Below are 26662 nucleotides of genomic sequence, written 5' to 3' on the forward strand. Positions count from 1 at the left end.
GACCAATCCCAGTATGCAATGCAAACAATGAGTTAACCGTCGCTTAGAAACCACATGTCCCAGCATGCCATGCTCCGGAGCAATCTCGGAAGTGGCCCTGAAAGACGCCACTGCATTCTAGGAGTTGTAGTCTCTCGGGAGTGGCCCGCCCCTTGTGCTGCTTCGGCGGCGTACGACTGGAGAAAACCGTACGGGTTGCCTTAGCGCGGCCCAAGCCCGAGCGAGCGGTGCCGCCCTACAACCTTCACCCCCGGCCGGGCGGCCAGCTCCGCCTCTTCTCGAATCTCATCCACAGCCCAAGATGGCGGCGGAGGTGGATTTTGGCGACCTAGAGCTGTTCGAGGCGTTTGACCACCCAGAGGAGTCGATTCCGAAGCCCGTTCACACCCGCTTCAAGGACGACGACGGCGACGAGGAGGACGAGAATGGGGTCGGCGACGCGGAGCTGCGGGAGCGGCTTCGGCAGTGCGAGGAAACCATCGAGCAGCTCCGCGCCGAGAATATCCTTCCCGTTTGCCTGGGCCCGGTCACCGGCGTGCGGCAGGCGGCGTGTCTGGGAGGGCGCGGGCGGAAATTCCAGGAGGGCCAGAATTCCGAATAACCCCTCTCTCACCCCGCAGGCGGGCGGAGAATCGAGGGTTCGGCTTGCGTAAGCTGCTCCGGGGCCCCGGCGCGACCCTCTTCCCTCTGGGGATCTGTGCCCCGTCGGGATCCGTAACCCGGACTAGACGCGCTCCCCGCGCCCCCCAAGCTGGGACTAGTTTTTAGGATTTTTTTTTTTAAGACGGCTAGATCGTAGGCTGGTCACTACTTCCTCTCCTCCTCTCTGAGTTTATCCAGTTTCTTTTCTTTTCTTTTCTTTTTTTTTTTTTGTAGCCAGGCTTAAGTTGATGCCGTCTTGCTGTCGTTGTCTATAGGCAGATAGCCGGATCCTCAGACCTTAGGGTAGATCTGTGTTTTATAGGGGGGTAGAAGCTAATGGTCTTAGGATGCGGGAGTTGGGAGTTGAAGAACGTGAAGCATTCGGAGAGAAATGGTTAATTGCCTGACTGAGGTTGGGGATTCATTTTAAAGTTCTTCGACTTTGAAATCCCTTCCGTGGTGAAGGTGCGTTGCAAAGCCTTGGGAAAAAAACGCGCCAAATGAGTTTCCGTTTGGCTTAGTTACATGATTATAGCCTTTCTAGGAAGGGTTGTTAGTATGGATGTTTACATTCTTAGAGGTGTTTGGTGGTGGTTGTTTTTAACTTTGGGCAGATGATTTTGGTTCAGATAGTTTCCCGTTTGAAGTGAAACACTGAAAGCGGTTGGTAAATCATCTTTAAAGGTTTTTGAAGTCTGATTTTGTTTTTCATGATGTTTTCCTTTGCACTTTAATATGTAAAATTTCAAATGGCAGGAAAGTTGAAAGGATTGTACGGTGAACATCCGTAGTTCTATCCTAGTTTCTCCGGCTTTAACAGTTTGTTTCACTGTATTTATCACTTATCATGCTGCTCTTTATTTTTCTTTTTGTTGTATTATTATTATTATTATTACTATTATTATTTTGAGAGAGAGAGAGCATGAATGAGCAGAGGCAGGGCAGGAGAAGGGGAGAGAACCTCAAGCAGGCTCCACCATCATCATCGGGGAGTCCTTTGGGGCTCCATCTCAGGACCCTGAGATCATGACCTGAGCCGAAATCAAAAGTCAGATGCTTAACCTGCTGAGCCACCCAGGCGCCCCCATGCCACTCGCTCTTAAATGAATTGCTGTTTAGGTTTTGATGGAGTATGTTGAGTAACACTTTGGGTTCAGTCTGTTACTCTCTCTTTTTTTTTTTTTTTAAGATTTTATTTATTTATTTGACAGTCAGAGATCACAAGTAGGCAGAGAGCGAGGAGGAAGCAAGCTCCCTGATGAGCAGAGAGCCTGATGTGGGGCTCGATCCCAGGACTCTGGGATCATGACCTGAGCTGGAGGCAGAGGCTTTAACCCACGGAGCCACCCAGGTGCCCCTGTTACTCTCTTTTGAACTACATGACCCTGTCTTAGAGTATCTATGTTGGAAGAGATGAGAAACCTGTTGTAATGTTTAGGTTTAAATGCCTAGCCATGCAACAAAACAGGAACTCAGTTAAGTGTGTCATCCTCAAAATACTTGTGGGTCTTCTAACATTTGTAACATTCTGATACTGAAAGTAAGAGTGAGTAGTTGAATTTTATGATAGTTATGATTCTATTTAATGAAGGCTTATATTTCTTAACAAGTAATAACATCAAGAACTTAAAAGAAAATTGAACATTCTGACTCGACCAAGGTATGAGATATTACACCGTTGTTCTTTATTTATATTTAATATTTAGCTATAATTTCTTTATAAAAAAAAGGTAGGACTTCTGTATCGTTTTTGTTTAGCATTCTCTGAAGAAATCAGTAATGATCCTTTATTTTTAATTTCTGGAGGTAAAATTTGAATTCTCATAAGTACATTAAATTTTTAATTATTGGGGAGATGTTAACTAGATTTATTGCGGTGATAATTAAACAACATATACAAATTTTTTTTTAAGATTTTATTCATTTATTTGAGAGAGAGAGGGGATGAGAGAGAGAGAGAGCATGAGAGGAGAGAGGTCAGGGGGAGAAGCAGACTCCCTGGCGAGCCAGAGAGCCTGATGTGGGACTTAATCAGGGACTCGGGATCATGACCTTAGCTGAAGGCAGTTGTCACTCAACCAACTGAGCCACCCAGGCGCCCACAACATATACAAATATTGAATCATTATGTTGTATATCTGGATAACTTTTAAACTGACTAAACTAGATAAAAAATATTTGTGAAACATATCCAGAAAAATTTTTTGTTTGTTTGTTTTTTTAAAAGATTTTATTTATTTGACAGAAAGGGAGCACGAGCAGGGGGAGAGGCAGAGGGAGAGGGAGAAGCAGGCTCCCTCCAGAGCAGGGAGCCCGATGTGGGACTCGATCCCAGGACTCTAGGATCATGACCTGAGCCGAAGGCAGTGGCTTAACCAACTGAGCCACCCAGGCGCCCCTATCCAGAAAATTTTGACTTAATGTTCAGAACAGGCAAGTTGCCAGCCTAGCTGTTCTTTTTTTTTTTTTTTTTAAGATTTTATTTATTTATTTGACAGGCAGAGAGGCAGGCAGAAAGAGAGAGGGGAGAAGCAGGCTCCCTGCCGAGCAGAGAGCCCGATGCGGGGCTCGATCCCAAGGCCCTGGGACCATGACCCGAGCCGAAGGCAGAGGCTTTAACCCACTGAGCCACCCAGGTGCCCCAACCTAGCTGTTCTTATTCCACAAACATTTCTGGGAAGTTAGAATTAAGATTACAGTATTATTCTTGATGAGGGTTTATTTACAGAGTTAAAATGTGTTCCTAGGGATGCCTGGGTGGCTCATTCAGTTAAGCCACTGCCTTCGGCTCAGGTCCTGATCCCAGAGTCCTGGGATCAAGTTCCGCATTGGGCTTCTTGCTCAGCGGGGAGCCTGCTTCTCTCTCCGCCTCTGCCAGCCACTCTGCCTGCTTGTGCGCTCGCTCACTCTCTCTCTCTCTCTCTCTCTCTCACACACACACACACATAAATAAATAAATAAAATCTTAAAAAAAAAAAACTGTTCTAAATAGAAATGATGCAAAATTTCATTTTAGAAAAAGAGAAATTAGTGTGCTTTTGAAGAAAGTACAGTGAGTAGATTTGCATTCAGACATCTGTCTTCAAGAGATAGAAGAGCAAATGCTGGTTTCTTAATACAAATTTACTTCACAGGTTACTAAATCTAAAATATTTATCGAAGTACGAACTTATTATGTGGAATGGTATCACCAAGCTTTTGGAATTTGGAGGGCTGTGAGCCAGTGCCATATGCCCTTTTTTTGTCTCTGGTACCAGCTGAAGTAACTAGCTACATTGGTGACTAAAGGTTTAAAATTTCAGAATTTAGATGTATTTTGGAAACCTCCCCATGCCCTACCTTCCTTCTTCCTCCATGTGAGCGCACTTTGTGGATCTAAGCTTATTTCTGGTTAGATATTAAATGTATTGAATATAACTGGGATTCCTGAAAAAAATCATAATTTTTTTGGTATTTAAAGATAACTTAGATAAGCACACTTTTTAATAGAGTTGATAATTTAAACACTCAGTTACGAAGGGGTTATAATCACTCGAGTTTAAATGATAGTGTCATGGGTTTTACCAGTACATGAGATAGCCATTAGTATCCTCAAAAAGGAATAAATTAAAAATTTCTTTTTAGAATTAGTGCTCTTCATGTTGTCAGACACTGATAAAGTGCTCTACAGAAAATTTAGAAACAAAATGACATAAAATTATATAGATAAAATCTGTACCCCCAGCCTCTTGGTTTAATCCTTATTTTTGGAACTGTCGTGATCAGAAGTTTCTTTCCTTTTTTGTCCAACATTTTTAACTTTATATTATGGAAAATTTCAAATGTATGGAAAAAGAAAAGAATAATATAATACACGTTTTCATCCTATATGCACATTTTACCCTAAATATTTCAGCACGTAACTTTTTAAAAGCAAGACTTTGGGACGCCTGGGTGGCTCAGTCAGTTAAGCCGCTGCCTTCAGCCCAGGTCGTGATGCCAGGGTCCTGGGATCAAGTTCCGATTCGGGCTCCTTGCTTGGCAGAGAGCCTGCTTCTCTCTTTGCCTCTGCCGGACACTCTGCCTGCTTGTGCTCTCTCTCTCTCTCTGACAAATAAATAAAATCTTTAAAAGCAAGACTTCGTCATGCATAATCACAACACCACTATCCCAATAAATGGCACAATTTTTCTTTTTCTTTTTTTTTTTAAGATTTTTAAAATTTATTTGACAGACAGATCACAAGTAGAGAGGCAGGCAGAGAGAGAGGGGGGAAGCAGACTCCCCGCTGAGCAGAGAGCCCGATGCAGGGCTCGATCCCAGGACCTTGAGATCATGACCTGAGCCAAAGGCAGAGGCTTAACCCACTGAGCCACCCAGGCGCCCCTGGCATGATTTTTCTTAATAACACTCCCAGCTCAGCCCATTTTCAGATTTCTCCAACTGAATGTCTTTCTCGCTGTTGCTCAAATTGGTCTCTAGTTAAGGACCATACAATTGTGTGTGGTTTTTAGAAACATGTATTTTTTTTTAAGGTTTATTTATTTATTTTAGAGAGTTTGTGAGAGAGCCTGTGTGCCTAGGTGTGCACCCGGGCAGCTGGGAGAGGCAAAGAAAGTCCTCACCAAATTCCACCCTGAGTGTCTCTGCTCCGAGCCCTTCCAGCCCTACCTTGGGCTCAATTCCCAGAACCCTGAGATCATGACATGAGCCAAAACCAAGAGTTGGTCGCTTAACCAGCTGTGCTATCCAGGCGCCCTCCAAAAAATCATGGTTGTTTTTTTTTTTTTTAAATATCATTTATTTATTTGAGAGAGAGAATGCATGCCTGTGAGTGAGTGAGCAGTGGGAGGGGCACAGGGAGAAGGAGGGAGAGAATCTCAGGGGGACTCTACTCCACCTGGAGAGTGGTGGGGGCTGATCCCATGACTCCCAAGTAATGACCTGAGCCTGTATCAAGCCTCAACTGTTTAACCGACTGAGCCACCCGGGGCGCCCCCAAATATCGTGTATTTTTTTTGGTAAAGATTTTATTTATTTATTTGACAGAGAAAGCGAGAGAGCACAAGCAGGCAGAGCAGCAGTGGGAGAGGGAGAAGCAGGCTCGCCACTGAGCAGGGAGCCCGATGCGGGGCTTGATCCCAGGAGTCTGGGATCATGACCCAAGCTGAAGGCAGACACTTAACGACTGAGCCACCCAGGCACCCCAATATCGTGTATTTTTAAGAAAAGAAGTTTACGCAAATTCAAACAAACTTCTGAACCTCCATGTTTTACTTTTGTTTCTTGACGCGAGCAATCCCAAGTACAGACTGACTGACTTCCCTTGCTTCGAAGGAATAGGAGGCAGGTGGGGAGAGGAGGAATCTTAAGACTCAGCTGGTCCAGGTTACCACCAAGATCTTGTTCTGGTTTGGAGGCCGAATTCTACTTTGTTTGTTTGTTTGTTTGTTTCCTTTTTGGCAGTATTTGAAAATCAAATCCAGGAAGAATATACTTTTTTTTTTTTAAAGATTTTATTTATTAATTTGACGGGGAAAGTGCACAAGCAATGGGACAGCAGGCAGAGAGCGAAGTAGGGCTCCCCCCTGAGCAGGGAGCCCAGTGTGCAGCTCAGTCCCAGGGATCATGACCTGAGCTGAAGGCAGACACCTAACCGACTGAGCCACTCAGGCGCCCTGACAGTATACTTTTTATATCTCTGCTTTAGTGTCCGGGATTTGAAATACTGATGTACTCTGCCCTATAAGAGGTTATCCATTTAAAGTGTTTCATTTTCCTATATATTTCAAAGCTAAATTTACTCTGATTCTTTTAGAAATATATTCTTGGGGCGCCTGGGTGGCTCAGTCGGTTAAGCAGCTGCCTTTGGCTCAGGTCATGATCCCAGGGTTCTGGGATTAAGCCCCGCATTGGGCTCCCTGCTCGATGGAGAGCCTGCTTCTTCCTCTCTCTGCCTGCTGCTCTGCCTACTTGTGTTCTCTATCTCTCTGTGCAAATAAATAAAAATAAAATCTTAAAAAAAAATACATATATATATATTCATTCTTGTAACCTGCTGGTTTATCCAAACCCTCCCTTCCCCCAGTCTGTAAAGAGACGGGCCAGTAGGGGTGCGTTGGTGGCTCAGTGGGTTAAGTCTCTGCCTTCACTCAGGTCATGAACTCAGGGTCCTGGGAGACCCACATCGGGCTCTCTGCTCAGCAGAGGGCGTGCCCCCCCCCCCCCCCCGCCTGCCTCTCTGCCTGCTTGTGACCTCTCTCTCTCTCTCTCTCTGTCAAATAATAAAATCTTTAAAAAAAACAAACAAGTCATTAGATAAGGAATTTTTTTGGTTGGAAACTGAAAGATTAACTACAGTTTTAAGTTTTTTGTGAAATATTTTTTAAAATATGTAAGGGATACCTCTATGTAAAATCATTAAAGTAGGTAAAATTCCATGAAAAGTTTGTTTTGTTTTGTTTTGTTTTTTGCAAAAAGACGAGTTCTTGGTTGTTCTTAATCTTATTTGTAAAGTATTCTGTGATCTTTGGTACTTAATAATTATAAAAGTTGTGTGTTTATATATACATTTATGGGTTTTACTTTAAAATCTTCTAAGAATATATTTTAACTTCTGTTTTAGTGGAATATTGGTGAACAATACTAAGTTAGATGGACCTTTATTACAGATTCTATTTATGAACAATGTTATTTCAAAGTAAGTAATTTTCCGTTTTCTATGTAAAATGAATTAATATGTTTATGAAACAATGTCTTCTATATGCTGTTTTCATTTGTACTTATTCCATCTTCATTTTACTTAAAGCCTCGGGAATCATGATTAAGAGCAAGGATATTAGCATCTATAAATACGAATTTGAATCTGGGCCCTACTTTCTCTATATGTGAATGTGGGCAGGTCACAGTCCTGTCTGCTATCAGTTTCCTCACTGGAGAACAGGATACTAATAATAACTACTTCTTGGGTAGCTAAATGAGCACTTGTGATAGCCTCTAATGAGCATAACAACTGCCCCCCACAGCAGTAAGAAATGTTAGTCTGTTCTACCCCAGAATCAGGTAACTGAGTTTACCCTGTTGGCTGTCTTCAAGGCTTCCCCACATGACTTTGTGTGTATGCGTGTGACAGTTAGACCTTTGCGGGCCTTCCAGCGTGCTTGGGTCTAGGGTGACTCAGTGCATTCCTGCAGTGCTTGCTAGAATGTCCTGAAATGGCTTGAGGCTTTGCCCTGTCCTTCCTCGGAGCACGGTCGGAGACATTTCAGACAGCTGGCTTCCGTCTCTGGCTGGCTGAATCTGTTGTTATCTCATAGGTCCTAGGCAAGGTAAAGAAGGTAATGGGAACCATGTAGAGGGTGTTAGCTGTGTGGTGGGCCCATTACCTACTTTGTCTGTCTGGGCCCAGGTGGAACCCGAGACTCGGAGGGGAGGGGACGTCCGATGGTGAATATGGCAATAGCCGGGTGCTGGGCACTAGCACAGTTGTCACCATCGGATTTGAATCAGCGTCTGCTCATGGCAAGCTAATTTCTGCACCGTTTATCTGCCATTTTGCCTGCAGCAATCTTAGAATGTCAGCGCTAAACAGACCTGAAAGATCAAGTCTGGTGAAGGTCAAGTTGGCTGCGCCACTCAGCCGAGCTTGGGCTCCGTCCGCACCTTCTGAGCCGAGTGTTAGGAATAAGCGATGAACGTGGCTCTTGACAGCTAGAAAATTGGAAAGTAGACCTCCGTAGTTGTCCTGTTTACTTTGTGTTTCTGTTGCATTTTGGTTTAATTTTGTTCAGTTTAACATTCGTATAGGTGTGTCCTTATACGTGCATAGGGAGTCTCTGGGAGGAAGGTAGGGAAGGATGCTTTGGTTGTCTCTGCGAGGCCGAGGTAGGTGGCTGGAAGGAAGCTTTTCCTTACGTAACCCTTTTCCTTCTTTTGGATTTTGAACCATGTCTTATGTGGATTATGTATTCAGAATTTAAAAATGTAAAATTTATAAATAAAATCGTCTATTCACAGCACAATGTTTGCCCCTGCTACATGCCGCACACGGAGTTAGATTTTCATAATCATTCCGTTAACTCAGCAACAGTGTCTATTTTTTCCTAAGAAATGGCTTCCTCTGTATTCTGGTTACTTACTGATTTGATAAACCTCTGAAAAGCAAGATAACAGAATTACCTCCTGACACCTTCTGATAATGTGTAAGATTTCAGTCTGTTCAGTGTTTACTCTGGGTTCTGACTGTTGTGTCCTCTCATGCAGGCAATATCATCAAGAAATAGAGGAATTTGTATCAAATTTAGTAAAAAGATTTGAGGAACAGCAGAAAAATGATGTGGAAAAGACTTCCTTTAATCTTTTGCCCCAGGTATTTGAAACTTAAGAGACTTTAAGATTAATAGATTATGTTTTTCACCGCCAGTTTTTAGGCCACAGGGAGACTTTTGTATCAAAATGAAACCACTGTGTCCTACACCTGAAACTAATACAACTTTTATATGTTGACTATAACTTAAAACAACAAGATTGTTAAGATAATATGTTCCCCTCCCATCCTTCAGTTGGTCATCCTTCACTGATCTGACCAGCCTCAGGGCGTTCTTCTGCATTGTGACTCCTCTCTCTCGGGGGAGTTGTATTCAGACCTTGCTTCACTTAAAATTAGTCTTTTTTCCCCCATTTCCTCACTTGGACATGTGGTTTGGGGCAGAAAATTAATTTTAAGCCAGAAAAAAAAAAATCTGTATTTCTGGATTTATAAAAGGTGAATTATTTTTCTCTAAAACCAACAGGTTCACATGCCATCCTTTCTCCCCGCTTCTACTTGTTGGGAGAAAAATCAATAGCATGCCCAAAGAAATCTGAGAAATTTTGCTGTGTGACTATTAGAGTATGAATTTGTATTTTAAAAAATCAGAATTGTGATTTCGGGGCTTTTTCTTTTTTAATTCCCAATTAAGGTAAGTAGAGTCCTTCAAGTAAAGGTTGTTAGCTGTTTATCCTCAGGTTGTAGAATGGTGTTCTGATTAGTTAAATTTTCATCATCTTTAATTTTCATGTGTTATATATAATTTTTAAAGATTCAAGAAACAAAATACATTTAACAATAAAAACTATACTGAATATTACCTAATTTTTTGATTCCGGGAACACTTCAGAATTTTAGAGCAGCCTGAGGTCTATGAGAGTTATATTATCCATATTAACCAGTAGTGTAGAATCACATATTTTTAAAGTTTTCTGGTTACCTGACTTCAAGATAAAGTCTGCTTTGTCAGTTTAAGTATTGAGAATTTAAATATTTATTCATTCATTTTAATGCATGAATTAGTGAAAAGCATAGTGAAAGCATAACGTGAACTAATACTTCAGAAGGTGCTGTCTTTTGTATCTTTTATAAAATTTTTAAATTTTCCAACTTGTGAAATTTATTTCGTAAGCATTTCTAGCTTCGAAATTTACTGATTATGACAGTAATGAATTAAGAACTGTATGTACCTTAGTGATACATATTAGAAAATAAAGGGGTGTATTTAAATTTCAAATATTAAAAATTTGAAGTGTTAAAAATTCGTTATTTTGGTAATGTGTGTTTTTCTTTGCGTTAGCCATCTAGTGTTATGCTAGAAGAGGACCATAAAGTAGAAGAATCCTGTGCCATTAAAAACAACAAGGAAGCTTTTAGTGTAAGTATGTACATTTTAGTTTTGAATTCTGTAGATAACATGTTTCCTATCCTGTGTCATTTGGGTATCATTAAGGTGGTATAGCCATGTGGCCTCAAATGATCCCCATCTTTTCATGAAATTTGTTATAAACAAGAGTGTAGACTTCAGCCTCTAAATAGTATAGTTTGCTTTTTAATAACTATTGCATACGCCATAGACATACTTTGGAGGACTTCTGTCCTGACAGCCTTCTTTTTATTGATGTTCATGATCGTGGATGACGATCTAGAACGTGTGGATGACTATCTAGAACACGTGCATGTTGAATTTACAGATGACTGAGGCTGAGAGGGGACGGATAAGTAACTAACATAACAGATGGCAGATAGGAGATTAAAAATGTTGACAAGCTCAGATGGTGGGTGAAAAATAGAAGCATAACAGGGATGAGCCTACATTTAGGCCTTTCCGTACCTACGAGGAATCTCACTGTGTCAGTGCAGTGGAGTGGTGTGATTTTTCAACTTAGAATTTTTTTAAGAAAATGAAGTAATCTTGGATTCTGTTGACGGCAGACTAGTTTTCATGTTTAGGGAGTATCGTGCCCCATTGACAGACCACAGTCTTGAAGACGTGGGGCTGCTGGGGTGATGAGTCCCCAGCATTGCTGAAGAGATCGACGGGGTATCACATCTCTGCAAATGTCCTAAAGGCTGTTACTTCCAAAAGGTGTCATTTTCAATCACTCTGTAGTGCCAAGTGGCAGAACCAGGACCAGTGACTGGATAGACTACAGACAGGCACATTGCAAGTCAACTTTTAGTGCACATTTATATCAGAGATGTGAAAATGAAGTGGTAGGTCTCATTCAAAAAAAAAAGAAGAAAGCAAATTCCATGTCACTGTAAAAAGTCAAAATCTGAGATCCTGTCGGTGCTTTAAACAAAGAATTTGAGCTACATGACTTTTCATGTCCCATCTGACTCTCGGGTTCTGGGATTTAGAGTGGCACCTGCCTGGAAAGTGGGAATTTTAGGTATTATTCAGTTAGTCCTTTAATAAAGAGTAATAAATATTTACCAAATGCTCCCTTATTGCCAGGGACCCCTTTGAATTCAGGGACCCAGCAATGAAGAAGAAGGGCAAAGTCTGTGCTCTCGTTGACTTACATCCCGGTGGGGGAAAGCGGAGCTCTGAAGGACATAAATCCGCGTAAGCTAGGGTTTGAATCTAGTCCTTCTGACCCTGGAACATAAGCTCCAGATCTTGATATGGCCTTATAAGCCATCGGGGTATGGGCTATGCCCACTTGAGGCTTTTCCGTAGAAATGTGACATGATAGGACTTGCATTTTTAAAAGAACTGGCTTCTCTGTGGAAGATAATCTGTCACTGGTTTACATGTAGAAGCTGGAAGCCAGCGAGAAAGTTACTGTATTGACCTCAGGTGAGGGAAGATGGCAGGTTAGTCTGGAGAGCCGGCGGTGGAGGTGAGAAGTGGTTCAACCGTGGACATACCTTGGAAATAGAACTGATCAGATGTGCTGATGAATTGGGTGTGTAGAACACGAAAGTGAGAGAGCAGTCAAAATGACTCGGGTTTTTGGCCTTAGCAGCTGGAAGAGGGTCCTTGCCTTTACTGTGATGGGAGAAACTGGTGGGAGGAGAGGGTTTGGGGGGGAATGGGAATCCAGTTCAGTTTTAAGTAGGTGAGTTTGAGATGCCTCTTACGTGTCCGGGAGAGCCGTCAGTTGGCACTTGAATTTACAAGATTGGAGTTGAGGCAACACTGGGTATTTGGGTGTTGCCAGCATTTACTCATCCTTCATACCATGGGTCTGGATAAGTCACCTCGAGAGCACAGGTAGAGAGGACTGGGACCAAGACTCATAGAAGATGGAGAGGTGAGAAGGACTGGTCAGCAAGGTAGAGCACGGTGTCCTAGAAGCCAAAAGAAGTGTGTCTCCGAGGAAGGAGAAATCACCTGTCAGTTGTTGCTCAGAGACTGAGATGAAGATGGAGCCGTCCAGTGAGTTTGGCCGTGTGCGGGTCATCGGGGCGCGGAGTGCCATGAAAGGAACAGAAGTCTTCCCAGAGACGTTCAAGAGAGAATGGCAGGGCCACCTATGGGGGGCAAAAAAAAAAGTGGGGGACTAAAATGATTTAACACCTAAATACAACACATGAACCTTAAATCCTGGCTTAGGGGAAAAGAAGGCATTTGGGGGACAGTTGGGAAAACAGTAGAAATTGGATATAGGTGATATTAAGGATTTATTAATTTTCTTAGGTGTGACAGTGGTATTGTGGCATGTAGGAAAATGCACTTATTCTCAGAAGACCTATCCTAAAGTGTTCACGGGTGAGGGGTCATGAAAATAGTGTGTAGCTGGTTACGTGTGGAAGCTGGAAACCAGTTAGGAGTTACTATGTTAATGTCAGGTGGGGGAAAATAATAGCTCGGACTAAGTTGGTGGTGGCAGCACTTTCTCCCCACGGCTCAGTGAAAAGTACGTGTGTGCGCATGCGCACGTGCGTGGAAGATACCAGCAGTTGAATCTGGGAAAGGGGATGTAGCTGGGTGTTCACTATACCATTTTTTTTTTTCAATTTTTGTCTATGAAATTTTCCCCCAGAATCAGAGGGGAAAAGAAAAGGGGGAATGGGAGGGAGGATGAAAACAGTAAACACAGCTGACTTTTCTGAATTGTCTTGCCACCAAGGGAAGCAAAGAGATGGGGAATTGGAGGGAAACATGAGAGTCAGAAGTTTTTATTTTTAATGTCTGAGCAGAATGCAGCTAATAGTAATGATCTCCTGAGAGGGGCGCTCTGATCTGGGGGACACAGGGGCGTTGAAAGAAGCAGCTCTTGCTTACACCTCAAAATCTGGCTCCTTTCTAACTAGGGAGCGCATTATGACTTCTAAGAATTTCCTCCAAAATTAAATGGTTAAAACAATTAATCATAGTCTTACATAATTTAATGTCTTTTTTTTTTCTGCTTAAATAGCAATATTTTTTGACTTGTTTTCTGCAGGTTGTAGGAAGTGTCCTGTATTTTACTAATTTTTGCCTTGATAAATTGGGGCAACCGCTACTAAATGAAAACCCTCAGCTTACCGAAGGATGGGAAATACCTAAGTATCCTACATAGTGAATGAAGATCTTTTATGCATCTTGCCATTAAGTTCACCTTTTAAAAAATTTACCAAATTTTGCAGACTATGATAACTATTCCTTAATAAAATTCACTAAAGGTACCAGCAAGTCTTCAGCCACATTGTTTCTCTAGAAGGGCAAGAAATACAAGTAAAGGCAAAAAGGTTTGTGTGGGGAGTTGTTTTGTTTTCTTCTTCTTTTTAAGACTTTTTTAACCAAAACCATAAACTCTTTTAGCTTGAAAAATTAATATTCTTCATTGCTGGCTTACTATAAGTAAGTTACAGATTAAGCTAGAATTTTCATATATAGACATTTAATATGTTTAAATCAGTCATCTGTTTATTGGAATTCATTGGTTCATGCCTAATATGCTTGGGTGGGTGGAAAGGTGTCGTTGCTGCTGTCAGTTTGATTGCTGTCTTAGTATGACCTGCCCCTTCCCAAGTTAACCTAAAGGCAATATAACCTGTTTGCCTCGGTTCTTCTCTTATTAACCACTCACAAAACCCAGAGGTGACAGATCAGTCGGGAACATAAGGGTCCTTGGTTAAAAGAGTTGGTTAAAAGTACTGTTTAAGTCGCTGAGTACAGAAGGTGAAAATGTACTCATGAGTGCACATACTAGTAATCTGTGATCTACGTGCCTTGTCTCTCTGATACACTTTGCTGTCATTAAAGAATTGTATTGATTTGCTTTTATGTCCTCATTTACATTATGCACGTCTTTGTTTTTTGACCAAATAGGCCAAAGCCTCACTGTTTCAATTGTGGTTCTGAAGAACATCAAATGAAAGATTGCCCAATGGTAAATTTTTCTCATATAAAAAAAAAGATCTTTGACTTAGAACTTTCTAATGTTTTCCACACATTTATGCCATTTGTGAGATAAAGAAACTTGTTGTGTTCACTTTCTTTTGAATTTGAAACCTTTTCAGATTTGTACTTAAACTTTAAGACCCTAGATTTTAAAAAGAATTATTACAGTGCTGTGTGTCTGAGATGAATGAAACAGGAGAGTTACTTTTTAAAGTTAATTCTAGAAACTTGATTTTATGTTAAGATAATATCGAGGTAATCAGAAATTAAAATGACTGCTTCTTCTCTTTGCCTGTTTTTCTAGAATATCTACTCTCTTTTTTCGTTCATTATATATTAAAACTGGGATAATCTGTTTGCTTGACCTAAAACAGAATGCTTGTATTTATTTAATTCCTGAAATAATTTCTAAACTGCTTCTTAACACTTTTTTCAAATGCACCGTGATCTAGCCGCGGAATGCTGCTCGAATAAGTGAAAAGAGAAAAGAATATATGGATGCCTGTGGTGAGGCGAACAGCCAGAATTTTCAGCAGCGGTACCATGCGGAAGAGGTGGAAGAAAGATTTGGAAGATTCAAGCCGGGAGTCATTAGGTACCTTTGTGATTTTTTCCTCTGTGATTTTTTCCCATAGAGTGTCGTTTCTGTGTCACCTGTGTTTGGAGCGTTCTCTGTGTCTGGAGGGTAATCGCAGGTATAGAGGCGTGCCCCAGCACCGAGAGAATACGCATCTGTTCCTTCTGGAACATTCATTGGCATCTCTTCTGTGCGTTTGTTAAGCACCGTGTCACCATGTGTAACGTAAGACACCCAATGGTTTTAAAACATGGGGGACAGTTTGTGTTTTCATCCAAACACGAATACTGTCTTTCTTTCTCCTCTTTTGTTTATCCTTAGTGAGGAACTTCAGGATGCGCTCGGGGTGACGGACAAGAGCCTTCCGCCTTTTATATATCGGATGCGCCAGCTCGGTTACCCCCCTGGGTGGCTCAAAGAGGCCGAGCTGGAGAACTCAGGGCTTGCACTCTATGATGGAAAAGGTATAGTATGTTAAGTTAGCTAAGTCAGGTTCAAGGTTATTTCCCTCCCCTCCCCCTAGAGAATTACAGTAATACCTGATAGGAATGGCTGGCTAATTCAGTGTGTGTGGAGCTAACTAAAAACTATCATGAGGGTCTTTCCTTTGTTTTACAAACAAGGAACTGAAACTTCATTGAGAATTATCAGATGGTTTATCTGGACCTGCTCAGTGACTACCGAGGCCAGAGCATCGGCTCTCCAGCTAATCCTCATAAACTCTTGCCTTCCTTAGAAATGGTAACAGAAGGGCACCTGGGTGGCTCATGGGTTAAGCATCTGTCTTAGGCTCAGGTTGTGATCTCGGGGTCCTGGGATCGAGCCCCTCAGCAGGGAGTCTGCTCCTCCCTCTCTGCTCGATCTCTCAAATAAAATCTTCAGAAAAAAGGAGAGAAATGTTAACAAATCTATTCATCAGTGCCAGTAGACCTAGACATACAGATTCTATAAACCCTCCTGTTATCTAGAACCCTTCTCTTTGGTATCTACTCTAGAAAAATATTCACACTTGCACAAGGAAAGTATGTATATTTTTGTAGCATTGACTGTGACTGTGAAAAATTAAAAACAACATTAAGGCCCTAAAGAAAAATGGCTAAATCATGATAGTGGATCTGGGCTGTGGAATCCCTGCCGTCTTTAAGGAATAGAATGATTTTGTGTGAGCTGACGTGGCAAAATCTCTGTGCAGTACTCCATTTCTGCCTAGTTTACCAGTGACGCCATTCGTCTTACATGAAAGGTAGGGAAGGAAGGAAGGAAAGAAAGGAAGAAAAAAGAAAGAATTCCACATGGATGAAACCATGCTCATTGATTTTCTGAGGACATTTATGTAAAATATTTTTAAAAGATGTTAACTGAGAACCTTTTAGATTTTAGGATTCAGACTCAAGAGATGCCTCTCCTGACCGTCTTTATCTGTTTGTCTACCTAAGATTTACGTCTTGATCTGAGAGGGAGAGAGAGGTGCACATGAGCTGGGAACATTCCCACTGATCAGGCAGGGCTCGATCTCAGGAGCCAGGAGATTAGGACCTGAGCCAAATCCAGGAGTCAGATGCCTAACCATCTGAGCCACCCAGGCGCTCCTGACCACCTTATTTAAGTACATCTCTCCCTCTTTGGCTTAAAAAAAAACTTAAACCATCTTAACCGATGTGGGAAGCTCAACAGTGGTTCCCCCTGAGAAGGAAAGAGGATTAGACTAGAGACTCGATTCTCTCTGATGCTCTAAATCTTTTAAAAATGAAATGTTTCTTTGTATTATTTAGGTAATTAAAAAAATACTTTTTTAAAGATTTTTTATTTATTCTTGTGAGAGAAAACATGAGCGGGGGTCGTGGAGCAGAGGGAGAAGCAGATTCCCCTCTGAGCAGGGAGCCCAGTTGTGGGACTCGATCCCAGGACCTTGGGATCATGACCCGAGCCAAAGGTAGACGCTTCACTGACCAAGCCACCCAGGCTCCTGGTAATTAAAACCAAGCCATCCCTTCTCAATTAGTGCTGAAGAGATATTTAGGACAGTTCCCAAGTCATTTTGGCATTCAGGTATCCCTCCTGCCACTTTCTGTAGGTGTTCTCATTTCTTTCCTTTTCCTCTTTTTTTTTTTTTTTAAGTTTGTTTGATTAGAGAGTCTTTGGACAAAAGGTTGTGGATGATTGAATCTCTTAGTCTATAGATTGCCTTCCTTGTTTTTAACAAACCTGTGTTTTGTCCTTTTGAGTTTTCGAGATTTTCCTGCCACATCCCCACGGCAAGTTGCGTTAGCACGGTTCTCTGTCCTTCCTTTTGTTGTGACGGAACCAGTCACTGATGACCATTGCCTGTCTACACCTGTTAACGATAGGCTGCAAAATGGTTATAGTCTCATTCTTCGTTACTTCTTAGCTTATTAGCTGGCATACTTGTCTAAAGAGAAACTTCTCGCAAACTGATTACCTTACATATGTAGACATCTTCGGACTGGCAAAACAAACGCATGATTTATTCAGTAGTTTTCAGAATAATAAAGTGGTTCCCAGATACCCTTCTGTCATTATAAAGCGGTTTTAATAGTATGTACCTCTTAAGGTTGTTATGACGGTGAGCAGAGCTAATACTTGTAAACCATTTAAAACAATGTGTGGTACATAAGAAATACTTATTTACTAAACAGAATAAAGGCATTGAAATAGAGGATCAGGCAAGTCATCAGATCAGTGCAGACTAGGCTTTTAAGCAACCCACAGATGAACCCAGGTTTCCAAGATTTTTTTTTTTAGAGTTTTTTAAAACTTATTTGACAGAGAGGTTACAAGTAGGAGCGAGGCAGAGAGAGAGGGGGAAGCAGGCTCCCTGCTGAGAAGATAACCCGATTCGGGACTTGATCCCAGGACCCTGAGATCATGACCTGAGCCCAAGGCAGAGGCTTAACCTTCTGAGCCACCCAGGCACCCCAGTTTCCAAGATTTTAAACACTTATTAAACTATCCTGTCTACATTGTTTAAAAGTCCTAATCTGATGTTCCAGAAAAACTGTAATCAGAACTATTCTCAGAATGATTCTGTTGCCGTGAATGTAAGCCCTTGCCCAGCCCGCTTTTGGTCTGGAGAGGACTGGTGTTGGCATCCAGCAGTATGAACGCTCTGCCGGTCTGCCACAGATGGTGCTGGCGGGGAAGCGGAAGCTGGGGAAGCCCAACAGAATAAAAGCGTCACCTACGATCTCTCGAAACTGGTAAACTATCCAGGTTTTAATATATCTACTCCCAGAGGAATTCCAGATGTAAGTATATATATATATATATATATATATTTTTTTTTTTTTTTTTTAAATTCTTCTGGGGTGGGACATTATTGTAACAGTTGTTCAAAACACTAGTTTAAGTAGCAGTTACTGTTATGTAAAGAAGTAAATACGTTACTAGTGTGTTTAATTTTGTTACTTCCCTTATGTTGACTAGAACCCTTTTTTATTTTTTTAAGATTTGATGTATTCATTTGAGAGAGAGACAGAGCAGGCATGAGGGGTGGGGAGGGCAGAGGGAGAGGGGGAAGCAGGCTCCCTGCAATCATGACCTGAGCCACAGGCAGATGTGTAACTGACTGAGCCACCCAGGCCCCCACGTTGATGAGATGCTTAAGTGAAATCTTGGGTTCATTTAAAAACCAAACACCAAAAAACATTTTTTTCTGATTTTATGCCTTATGAAAAAGAGCTTAAAAGAATGGTTAGATTCTATAAGTCAAAAAGTAAAAGATTATGTTTTTAAAACATGGGATGGTTCTGAGGCAGCATTGTAAGTTCTGTGTAATCCCTGGAAAGTAAAGCCTTTTTTCTATGTTATAACTCCTTTCCCCTGTTCTTTCCTTTCTTCTCTTCAAAGTAAAATTTCTCACTCCATAGAGAATGGTTTTCTACACTGAATCTCTCCCAACTTTCATTTATGTTTCAAGAATTGACAGTGGCCTGTTGTGGTAGTGGTGGTGGTGGTGACATTTCAGTAAAAAATACCTTCTTAGGTGTTCCTAGAAACTGAGCAGCAGAGCAAAAGCCGAAGGTCTGCACTTAGAGTCTAGCAAATAGATGGGAAGACAAGTGTGTAATTAATTCGGGGCTAAACTGCGTGGCTCGAGCCATCCGAGCCTCTGGAAACGGTCCCAGGACCAGCCTACATCAGAGTCCACCGGGGGTGCCGGGAAGACGTGCACGTTGATGAGTCCCACCCTTAGATTTAACAGACTTGACCTGGAATCTGTAGGTTTGACAGGAGCCTGAAGTGATTTTCCTTGAGAACCATTGTAGCATGTGCTCTTAAGATGAGAGGTGATTGTTGAACCATAAAGATGAGGGCTGGGTTTGGAAAACCAAAGAACAGAAGAGGGAAGGTCAGCGTGAGCGAGTGTGTAGGAGCAAAGGTGCTGTGGTCAGTGCGGGGGCCTGGGGGGAAGGAGGCCTGACGAGGCCACGCCTTCACGCCACCACGGCTTAGAACTTCTGCTTGCAGTGATGGAGCCCTTTTGGGCCAAGTGATTTTGTCAGTTAGGCTTTTAGTATTCAGTTCAGATCATTTTGCAGGTGGAGTTGGTTGGCTTTTTTTTCCCCCTTAAAAATGCACCATCACTTTCATTAATTCCCCCCAAAAGCAAAAGTCACGTATGAAGCAGAAATGTAATTTGAGACCTCCACTTTACAAAATCTCAAAAGTATGATGTTTTCCAAATCCAGACTTGCTTCTTCCTTCTGTCTTCGTCAGGAATGGAGAATGTTTGGGTCCATACCGATGCAGGCGTGTCAGCAGAAGGACGTGTTTGCCAATTACCTGACTTCTAACTTCCAAGCGGTAAATAGCTTTTTAGGGTGTGGTTGATAAGAATGTATTGCGTGTATTTCTAGGATTTTGTAACCCTAGCATCTCAGTGCTCTTTTGTTTTGTGTGTAAAGCACTCGCTTTTCTGCTTGAGTCATAAAGAAAAGGGTCGCGGCACTGACCCTGCGCCTGTGCTCGGCTGCAGATTGGGTGTCTGCAGGGTATTGGAGGAAAGATGGAATCTAGTTCTTCATCTACTCCATTAACTCGTGCTTGGCGTGACTCCTCTCTTAGCCAGGTGTGAGGTCTGGCAGCAAGAGGTCCTCCTCCCAGTCCAGCCCTAGCAGCCCGAAGAAGCAGAAGAAGGAAGGCGGCTCATCAGCCTCGCCGGCAGACATGGAGCTCGACTCAGGTAGGTGTTGTCCTCTGGTCCTGGTTTCACTGAGAAGGTAGGGCCAGTGTGCGTGCTCCTGAGTTCCATTAGGAAGGAGGGCGGGGGCCTTAGGAGCACCAAAAAGAGTGCTTTGATTTTGTCCTTGTAGATGAGAGCAGCGCCTCTAGTGCTGGTTCGAGGTCTTGGTGTGAGGGCCAAGGGGGCCAGCTTACGGAGTTCCTGAATCAGGCAGTCGGGCCCAGCCAGTCCTGGTGGTCTCGGATCTGGACTGCCCCTCGAATAGGCACAGTGCTCTGGGACAGGCGGTGGAAAGTGGTCTGCTTTAGCAGCTCCGTGCCAAGAGCAAGAAGGACAGAGCCAAACTTTCCCCTTTATTCTTCCCATAATACCCCAACTCAGTAATTCACCCTTCCCTTCAATGAAGAGAGGCCATAGGAAATCTGTCCTTCTGGAAACCCACAGGGGAACAGAGGTCTTGCCCTTCGAGAGTTCTCTGGCTTTTTATTCTCTTAATCCTGAGGGGTTAACCAGGGAAGCTGTGGCCAACCAGCACTGTGACAGGCCTCAGCAGGCAAGTAGTGGATCAGGGCAGACGCGTACCCACCTTGCTGAGTCCCTCACCCCCCGATACCGGCCACAGGTCCTTTGGGCTTCCCCTTGGGACTGCTGCTGTGTAGCCTAGGTGTTGCCCCCAGAAAGCTCTGGAATGAATCAGAACTTTATGTTAATTTGATAAATCGCAGAGCTACTCTGAATGCAAGACTGAAAACTCACTCTTTGCGCTACCTCCCATCCCAAATTACGTCCAGCTCTTTTGGTCCTTTTTGCACATCAGACGTTCTAGAGTGAGATTAAATGGCAACATGAAGTGCATGTAGATACTGTGATGAGAAGATGCTGGCGGTACAGATGGCCCCAGTGAGATTGTGGATCCCCCTCTTAACTATAAATTCCCAGGGAGAATTTAAATGTTGCAGATTAAATCCCCTTAAAGTCCAAGGTAATTAAAGTCTCAACTCAAAGTCCCCCACTCCCCTTTCCCAAAATTTTTGCTCTGCTTAGTCTCAGCCTCCAGAGTTCTTGTTACCAGAACAGCGGTCACAGCCCCGGCGTTTAGTAACTGCCACCTGATTTCAGTACCCAGTGTCACTTCTCACCAGGTCAGCGAGTTCACAACAGGATCATGACGGCCTTTGCCACATTTATGAACTTTTATGAAAACAAGCAATTCTCCATAACTCGAAAGCAGTTGTTCCAGACAGGATTAGGTTCCTGGAGGCCAACAGTTCTCAGTGTTATCGGAGGCCATGGCCAGGATTTCTGAGCGAGGGCAATTCGTGGTTTCTGTCTCTTAAGGACTTCTGTCGGTACCGGTGCCAGTTGTCTGACTCCACTGCCCGTGCACTTAAATTACAAATTACGTTGGAAGGAATCTCCTGTAGGAGGTGAATTTTGGTCTTAAAGCATTTTGAATATCTGTGGGGAGGAGCCACCTGTGCTTGGTGTTTTGAACCTTTTTTTTTTTTTTTTAAGAGGGGGGGGGCCAGGGAAGGAGGAGAGAGAATCCCAGTGCAGGGCTGGATCCCAGGACCCTGAGATCATGACCTGAGTGGAAACCAAGAGTCACGGGCTTAACTGAGTCACCCTGGTGCCTCAGTTTTGGACCTTTTGAGACATAGTTTCTGCATCTCAGAGTTTGAGAAGCTGTGGAGCACCCTGTCACCAGGCCCGCACTTGTCGTGCAGGTGTCTTCAACCCTGTCCCGGGAGCATCATTTATTTCCTATTAGGGAATTGCTGAGGCCTGAGAAACCTGCCTCCCAAGGGAAGTTTCTCCCTCCTCTCCCCCACTTTCTTTCCTTTCCCCTCCCTCCCTCTCTCCCATGTATCATTGACCAGTCCAGAGCCAGCCTGAGCCCCTGTGATGAGGTAAGATGCTTCATCTCATGTCCCTAAGTCTTGAGAATCCAAGTTCAGTGCCTGCACCTTCCCTCCGTGGCTCTCAGTCTGGAGTGGAATTGGGAGCAGAAGACCACGCACTTGCATAATAACCCTGGGATGAACAGTTTGGTTAGAACCTCACTGGGTGTCTGCAAGGCAAGTAGGACCGTTCAGAACAAAACCCCTGGGGCCTGAAAGGCCCGATATGGGCGTTGCCACACTGTGCTGTCGGGTCTGGCGTGGGCACCCTTCCCGAGGAGTGGCTGCGCCCCGCAGTGAGCCGCACGTTGTCCTGCCACCCTCACCTTCGCCGGCTGGGCCTTAGCTTACCCTGTGACCTTGAACTGAATCCTTTCATCAGTGGTGCCTAGTGCGGGGCCTCTGCTGACATCTGCTGACTCTTCTGCCTGCTGGCGCATGTTTGCTAGGGGTCGTTCAAGGTCTCAAGCTACTTGTCGAAGGCCCACTGGTCCCAACCATGGGCAGTGGCAGCTGGTTTTTGTTTATAAGCCTCTGCCTCTTTAGAGGAACCACACTTGTAAATGAAGCCGCTGTAAGATGCACTCACCCCCTGAGGACAAAGTACCACATGGCAAGAGCTTCCTTGCCCAAACCACAGGCTTCCAAGATGAGCTGATATGAACGTCTACAAAATACCAGGATCACTGGCCACACACTAAAGCTCAAGGCCTAAAGCCACATGTCTTGACCACCATGTGTCTCCAGGCATGTCTCTATCCCCAGTCAGTCCATCCTCCTGAGAATAATTGTCGAGTTTCCTCTCAACCCACCAGATGTCAGGGGCTTTGAGAGTTGCTGATAGCAACCTGCTTTCCCACCTAGGTTCTGAACAACTTAAGTGATTGGTCAACAAGTAGTAATATATCAGATTATCAGGGCCAGATATTAGAGCTGCTTACACAAGAGCCACCACGGCTTGCTCACTTAGGCTGGTTTAGTTGACACCTAGGAATGTGGTCCTAAAGCAAGACGAGCCTTCCCACCTCCAGGACTGGCACAGCCCCAGCCCAGCTTCCTGCCCTGCAGGGGCAGAGCTCTGGCTCAGCTCACTCCCAAGAAGAAACTTTGAATTGGTGTGATTATTTTCCTGTGGAAAACTTTCATTAGCAGATGTGGTCAGTGAAGTGGATCCCATCTCACAAACCCATGGGTTGTGAGCTAGAGCTGCTTTCAGGTCTTTACCTGGTGTGTTGACGTTCTCCCATCAAGAATACATAGCACCTCCTGGGATCGAGCCCCGCATCGGGCTCTCTGCTCGGCAGGGAGCCTGCTTCCCCCCCTCTCTCTGTCTGCCTCTCTGCCTACTTGTGATCTCTCTCTCTGTCAAATAAATAAATAAAATCTTTAAGGAAAAAAAAGAATACATAGCACCATATTTTGTGCAGATGAACCTCAAATGAAGCTTGGGTTACACTTTGGAATGGTTTGTTCTTAAAGGCCTAACAGCCAGTGGTGGTTAACTCACTGACGGGTGTTCTGTCCTCCCTGCCACCTGCTCCTCCCCTCTTCCTCCGGGGAATTCATTGTAGTGGAAAGCACGTGTGGTGTCCTTGGGGTTCCCAGACTGAGCGATGCCGTTCATCTGCACTTGGGTCTGCCCTTCATCTTGGCGCCGTTTCTAGCTGGGTGTCCGGATCCCAGCACCACCTCAGTAATGGCATCTTCATTCAGGCTTTTCTCTCCTGACGGCTCTCGCTGCCCTTCTCACCAGTGTTGCATCTTTCCTTTCAGCTCTTAGCCTTTCTTTACTCTTCTGAGTTGATTTCTTTTTTTTTTTTTTTAAGATTTTTTTAATCTATTTACTCAACAGAGATCACAAATAGGCAGAGGGAGAGGGGGAAGCAGGCTCCCCGCTGAGCAGAGAGCCCGATGCGGGGCTCGATCTGAGGACCCTGGGATCATGACCTGAGCCAAAGACAGAGGCTTTAACCCACTGAGCCACCCAGGCACCCCCTGAGTTGATTTCTTAAAATCTAAGTGACAGTATGTTACCTCCCAGACCTTATTACCCATATGAGAAAGTTGACTGGTTTTGTGTAGCTGTCAAGATTGTGTTACTTGGTTGGATTTGCCAAATTTTTAAAACCTGGGCTGTTTTGGACCCTCTATTAGACCCCGAGGATAGGAGGATTCATGAGACCCAGCTGCTGCCCTTAGTTTCCAGTCTGTGTCGCTTACAGAGTGCAGAGTAACAGTGTCATTTTAATACAAATGGCTGTGGTCAGTGGTGAGAAGACCAGAGCCACAGAGCTGGTTACAGGCTATGCTGGTTACAGGCTCTACTGGTGTCAGGAAAAGCCGCACCGCTATGCTGGATGAGGTCCTAGACCCTGATCAAGACCAACTTTGAACTGCATCTTGAGGGATAAATTCAAGGATTTACCATGGAAATGAACAGGGTTAGGGCATTTGAGTCCGTGGGAAATGCCATTGTGGAAGCATGAGACGTCCCTGCACAGTGGTGCAACAGAAGAGTGACACCTGGGGCTTAAACCCGCCAGTGAGAAATGACAGTGGAAGTAGCCAGATTCTTGGTCCTAGGGGGTCTCCAGGGTACAGCCTTTGTCCTGTAAGTGATGGGAGCCCTGAAGGGTTTCTAATGAGGTGGGAAGGTTAATTGGACCAGATTTGTGGTTTACAAAGGTAAATAGTTTGGAGAATGGATATAAGGAAGCTGAGTCCAAAGGCACAGATGACTCCCAATATTCCTGATATGATGCCATGGCTGGGGCAGTCTGCAGGAGAGTGGGCCCCAGAGGGCCAGGGACCAGGTCTGGGGACAGGGAGAGGAAGGACTCCTGATGAACAGGTTCAGTTCAGGAGACTTCAGCCAGACCCCACAGGTGGGACCGTTAGTGGGAACAGCATGTCGGAGCAGAGTTCAGGTTTGAATAAACGATCCTTTGTTTGGGACAGGCCAGATCTCTTGTGTCTGGGACATACAGGTGGCGAGGAGCAGTGACTCGTGAGTCACACGAGCCCACTGTCAGGCAGACAGTCTAGACCAGAAGTGCAGAACTGGGAAATAGGCCAGGGTGTACCCCACTCTGTCTCCTCGGCTTGGTCCCCTCCCTCAGCAGCCTGCCCAGCCTGCGGCCCCCGCCATTGTCCCCTCCGCTTTCCCAGGGACCCCAGTCTGCCGTGCCCGCGGACTACCTGGAAAGGACTCTCTGCCTCCGTGCCGTCGCTGCTCTCTCTGCAGCGGTGCGCACAGCACAGAGATGGATTTTCGGGGGGTTTCCTTCAGGTGTCCTCGCTGTTCTCTTTCAGACGCGGAGGTCCCGCACGGCTCTCCAAGCAGCGAAGCTTTTCAGTTTCAGCCCCCGCTGCCCCCCGGCACCCCTCCACCGCTGCCGCGGGGCACTCCTCCGCCGGTCTTCACCCCTCCGCTCCCCAAGGGCACCCCGCCGCTCACTCCCGGCGACTCCCCCCAGACCAGAACGGCGTCCGCGGCCATGGACGAGGACTCGCTGACTCTGGAGGAGCTGGAGGAACAGCAGAGGCGGATATGGGCGGCCCTCGAGCAGGCCGAGAGCGTGAACAGTGATTCCGATATTCCAGGGGATACACCTCTAACCGGGAACTCGGTCGCCTCGTCGCCTTGTCCCAACGAGCTGGACGTCCCTGTTCCAGAGGGGAGAACCTCCGAAAAGCCGGTGCCCGATGAGCCCGAAGTACCAGACACTTGTACAGAGAAGCCCAAAGCCGAACATTCTCCGAGCTCAGATTCTGAGCCTCCGTTGCTTTGTCAGAAGGAGGAGGAGGCGTCTGCCCCGTCGGACTGTAAGGATGCTCGTCTGGGTAACGGCGGGGTCGTGTCGAACTGCGACCTGAGTAACGGAGGCGGCCAGAAGCCCCTTCACGGGGACACCAGCCCTTTGGCCACTAAGACTCACAGTCCTGTACCCGACATGAGCAAGTTTGCAACCGGAATAACGCCGTTTGAATTTGAGAACATGGCAGAATCTACTGGAATGTACCTCAGGATAAGAAACTTGCTAAAGAACTCACCACGAAACCAGCAGAAAAACAAAAAGGCCTCTGACTAACTGCCTGACTTAGCACGAAGAGCTATTTAATTATCTATAACTTTGTGTTCTGTTAATTAGTACCAAGTGGAGATAAAGTTGTTTTCTGATTTGTCCCTCCCATGTTTAAAAGTCTGTCCAAAGCTTAATTGTGGCCTGAAGTCAGGCCTGTTTTAAAGAACAGGAAGGCTGGGCTTGCTGGTTTACTATATTTTATTCTTACCGATAAGAACTTGGGTTGGGGGATAAAAGTATGAGCTGGTTTAAAGATAGTTTGCTAAGGTTTCTACTACTTTTGGATTGTGTCTGTCAAGAGTGATGGTTTTTATCTGTCTTTTGTACATTGTTTTCCCTTTCTACATTTTGCTAATTATCCTGTATATAAGTTTAATATATCATTTTTTTAAGAGAAAGAAATTCTAACCATTTTAAATTCATGTTGCAACTCTGACAACCAAATGAGAAAAATCAGGGATGAGCAGCTTTACCCCATTTGGGGTATTTTTGTAAGTGATTTACACGCATCAATTTTAATAACACTTTTACTTTTTTGTAACTTCATTCCTCATATAAGTTTGCTATACAGGTATGTTCATCTTTGTGTACAAAGGTTTAATAAATTAGCTTTCATATACATAATCTAA

The 26662-nt window shown here is 44.2% G+C and overlaps 1 protein-coding gene across 2 annotated transcripts; it reads left to right on the forward strand.

Moving 5' to 3' along the window:
- The first annotated feature begins 148 nt into the window (after window positions 1-148).
- LOC111156377 (zinc finger CCHC-type containing 8) lies at window positions 149-26662 on the forward strand. Of its 2 annotated transcripts, XM_022517209.1 has the most exons (14): window positions 149-500; window positions 2260-2302; window positions 7247-7321; window positions 8884-8989; window positions 10230-10307; window positions 13327-13430; window positions 13547-13612; window positions 14196-14256; window positions 14720-14862; window positions 15166-15308; window positions 17989-18110; window positions 19582-19668; window positions 19930-20047; window positions 25261-26662. In XM_022517209.1, exons 1-14 carry the CDS (start codon window positions 302-304, stop codon window positions 26037-26039), a joined length of 2124 nt encoding a protein of 707 aa, XP_022372917.1. In that variant the 5' UTR covers window positions 149-301; the 3' UTR covers window positions 26040-26662. The 2 variants fall into 2 exon arrangements, with proteins under 2 accessions (XP_022372917.1, XP_022372918.1); XM_022517210.1 differs by lacking the exons at window positions 13327-13430; window positions 13547-13612; window positions 14196-14256.

This window comes from Enhydra lutris, unplaced genomic scaffold, assembly GCF_002288905.1.
Source record: "Enhydra lutris kenyoni isolate GAN:26980312 unplaced genomic scaffold, ASM228890v2 scaffoldscaffold46, whole genome shotgun sequence".
Lineage (NCBI taxonomy): Eukaryota > Metazoa > Chordata > Mammalia > Carnivora > Mustelidae > Enhydra > Enhydra lutris.

Coding starts and splice junctions, on each gene's coding strand:
- LOC111156377 (XM_022517209.1), top strand. CDS start 302: ATGGCGGCGGAGGTGGATTTTGGCGACCTAGAGCTGTTCGAGGCGTTT. Junction 15,309..17,988: donor TGCACTCTATGATGGAAAAG/GTATAGTATGTT, acceptor GGTCTGCCACAG/ATGGTGCTGGCGGGGAAGCG. Junction 18,111..19,581: donor CTCCCAGAGGAATTCCAGAT/GTAAGTATATAT, acceptor TGTCTTCGTCAG/GAATGGAGAATGTTTGGGTC.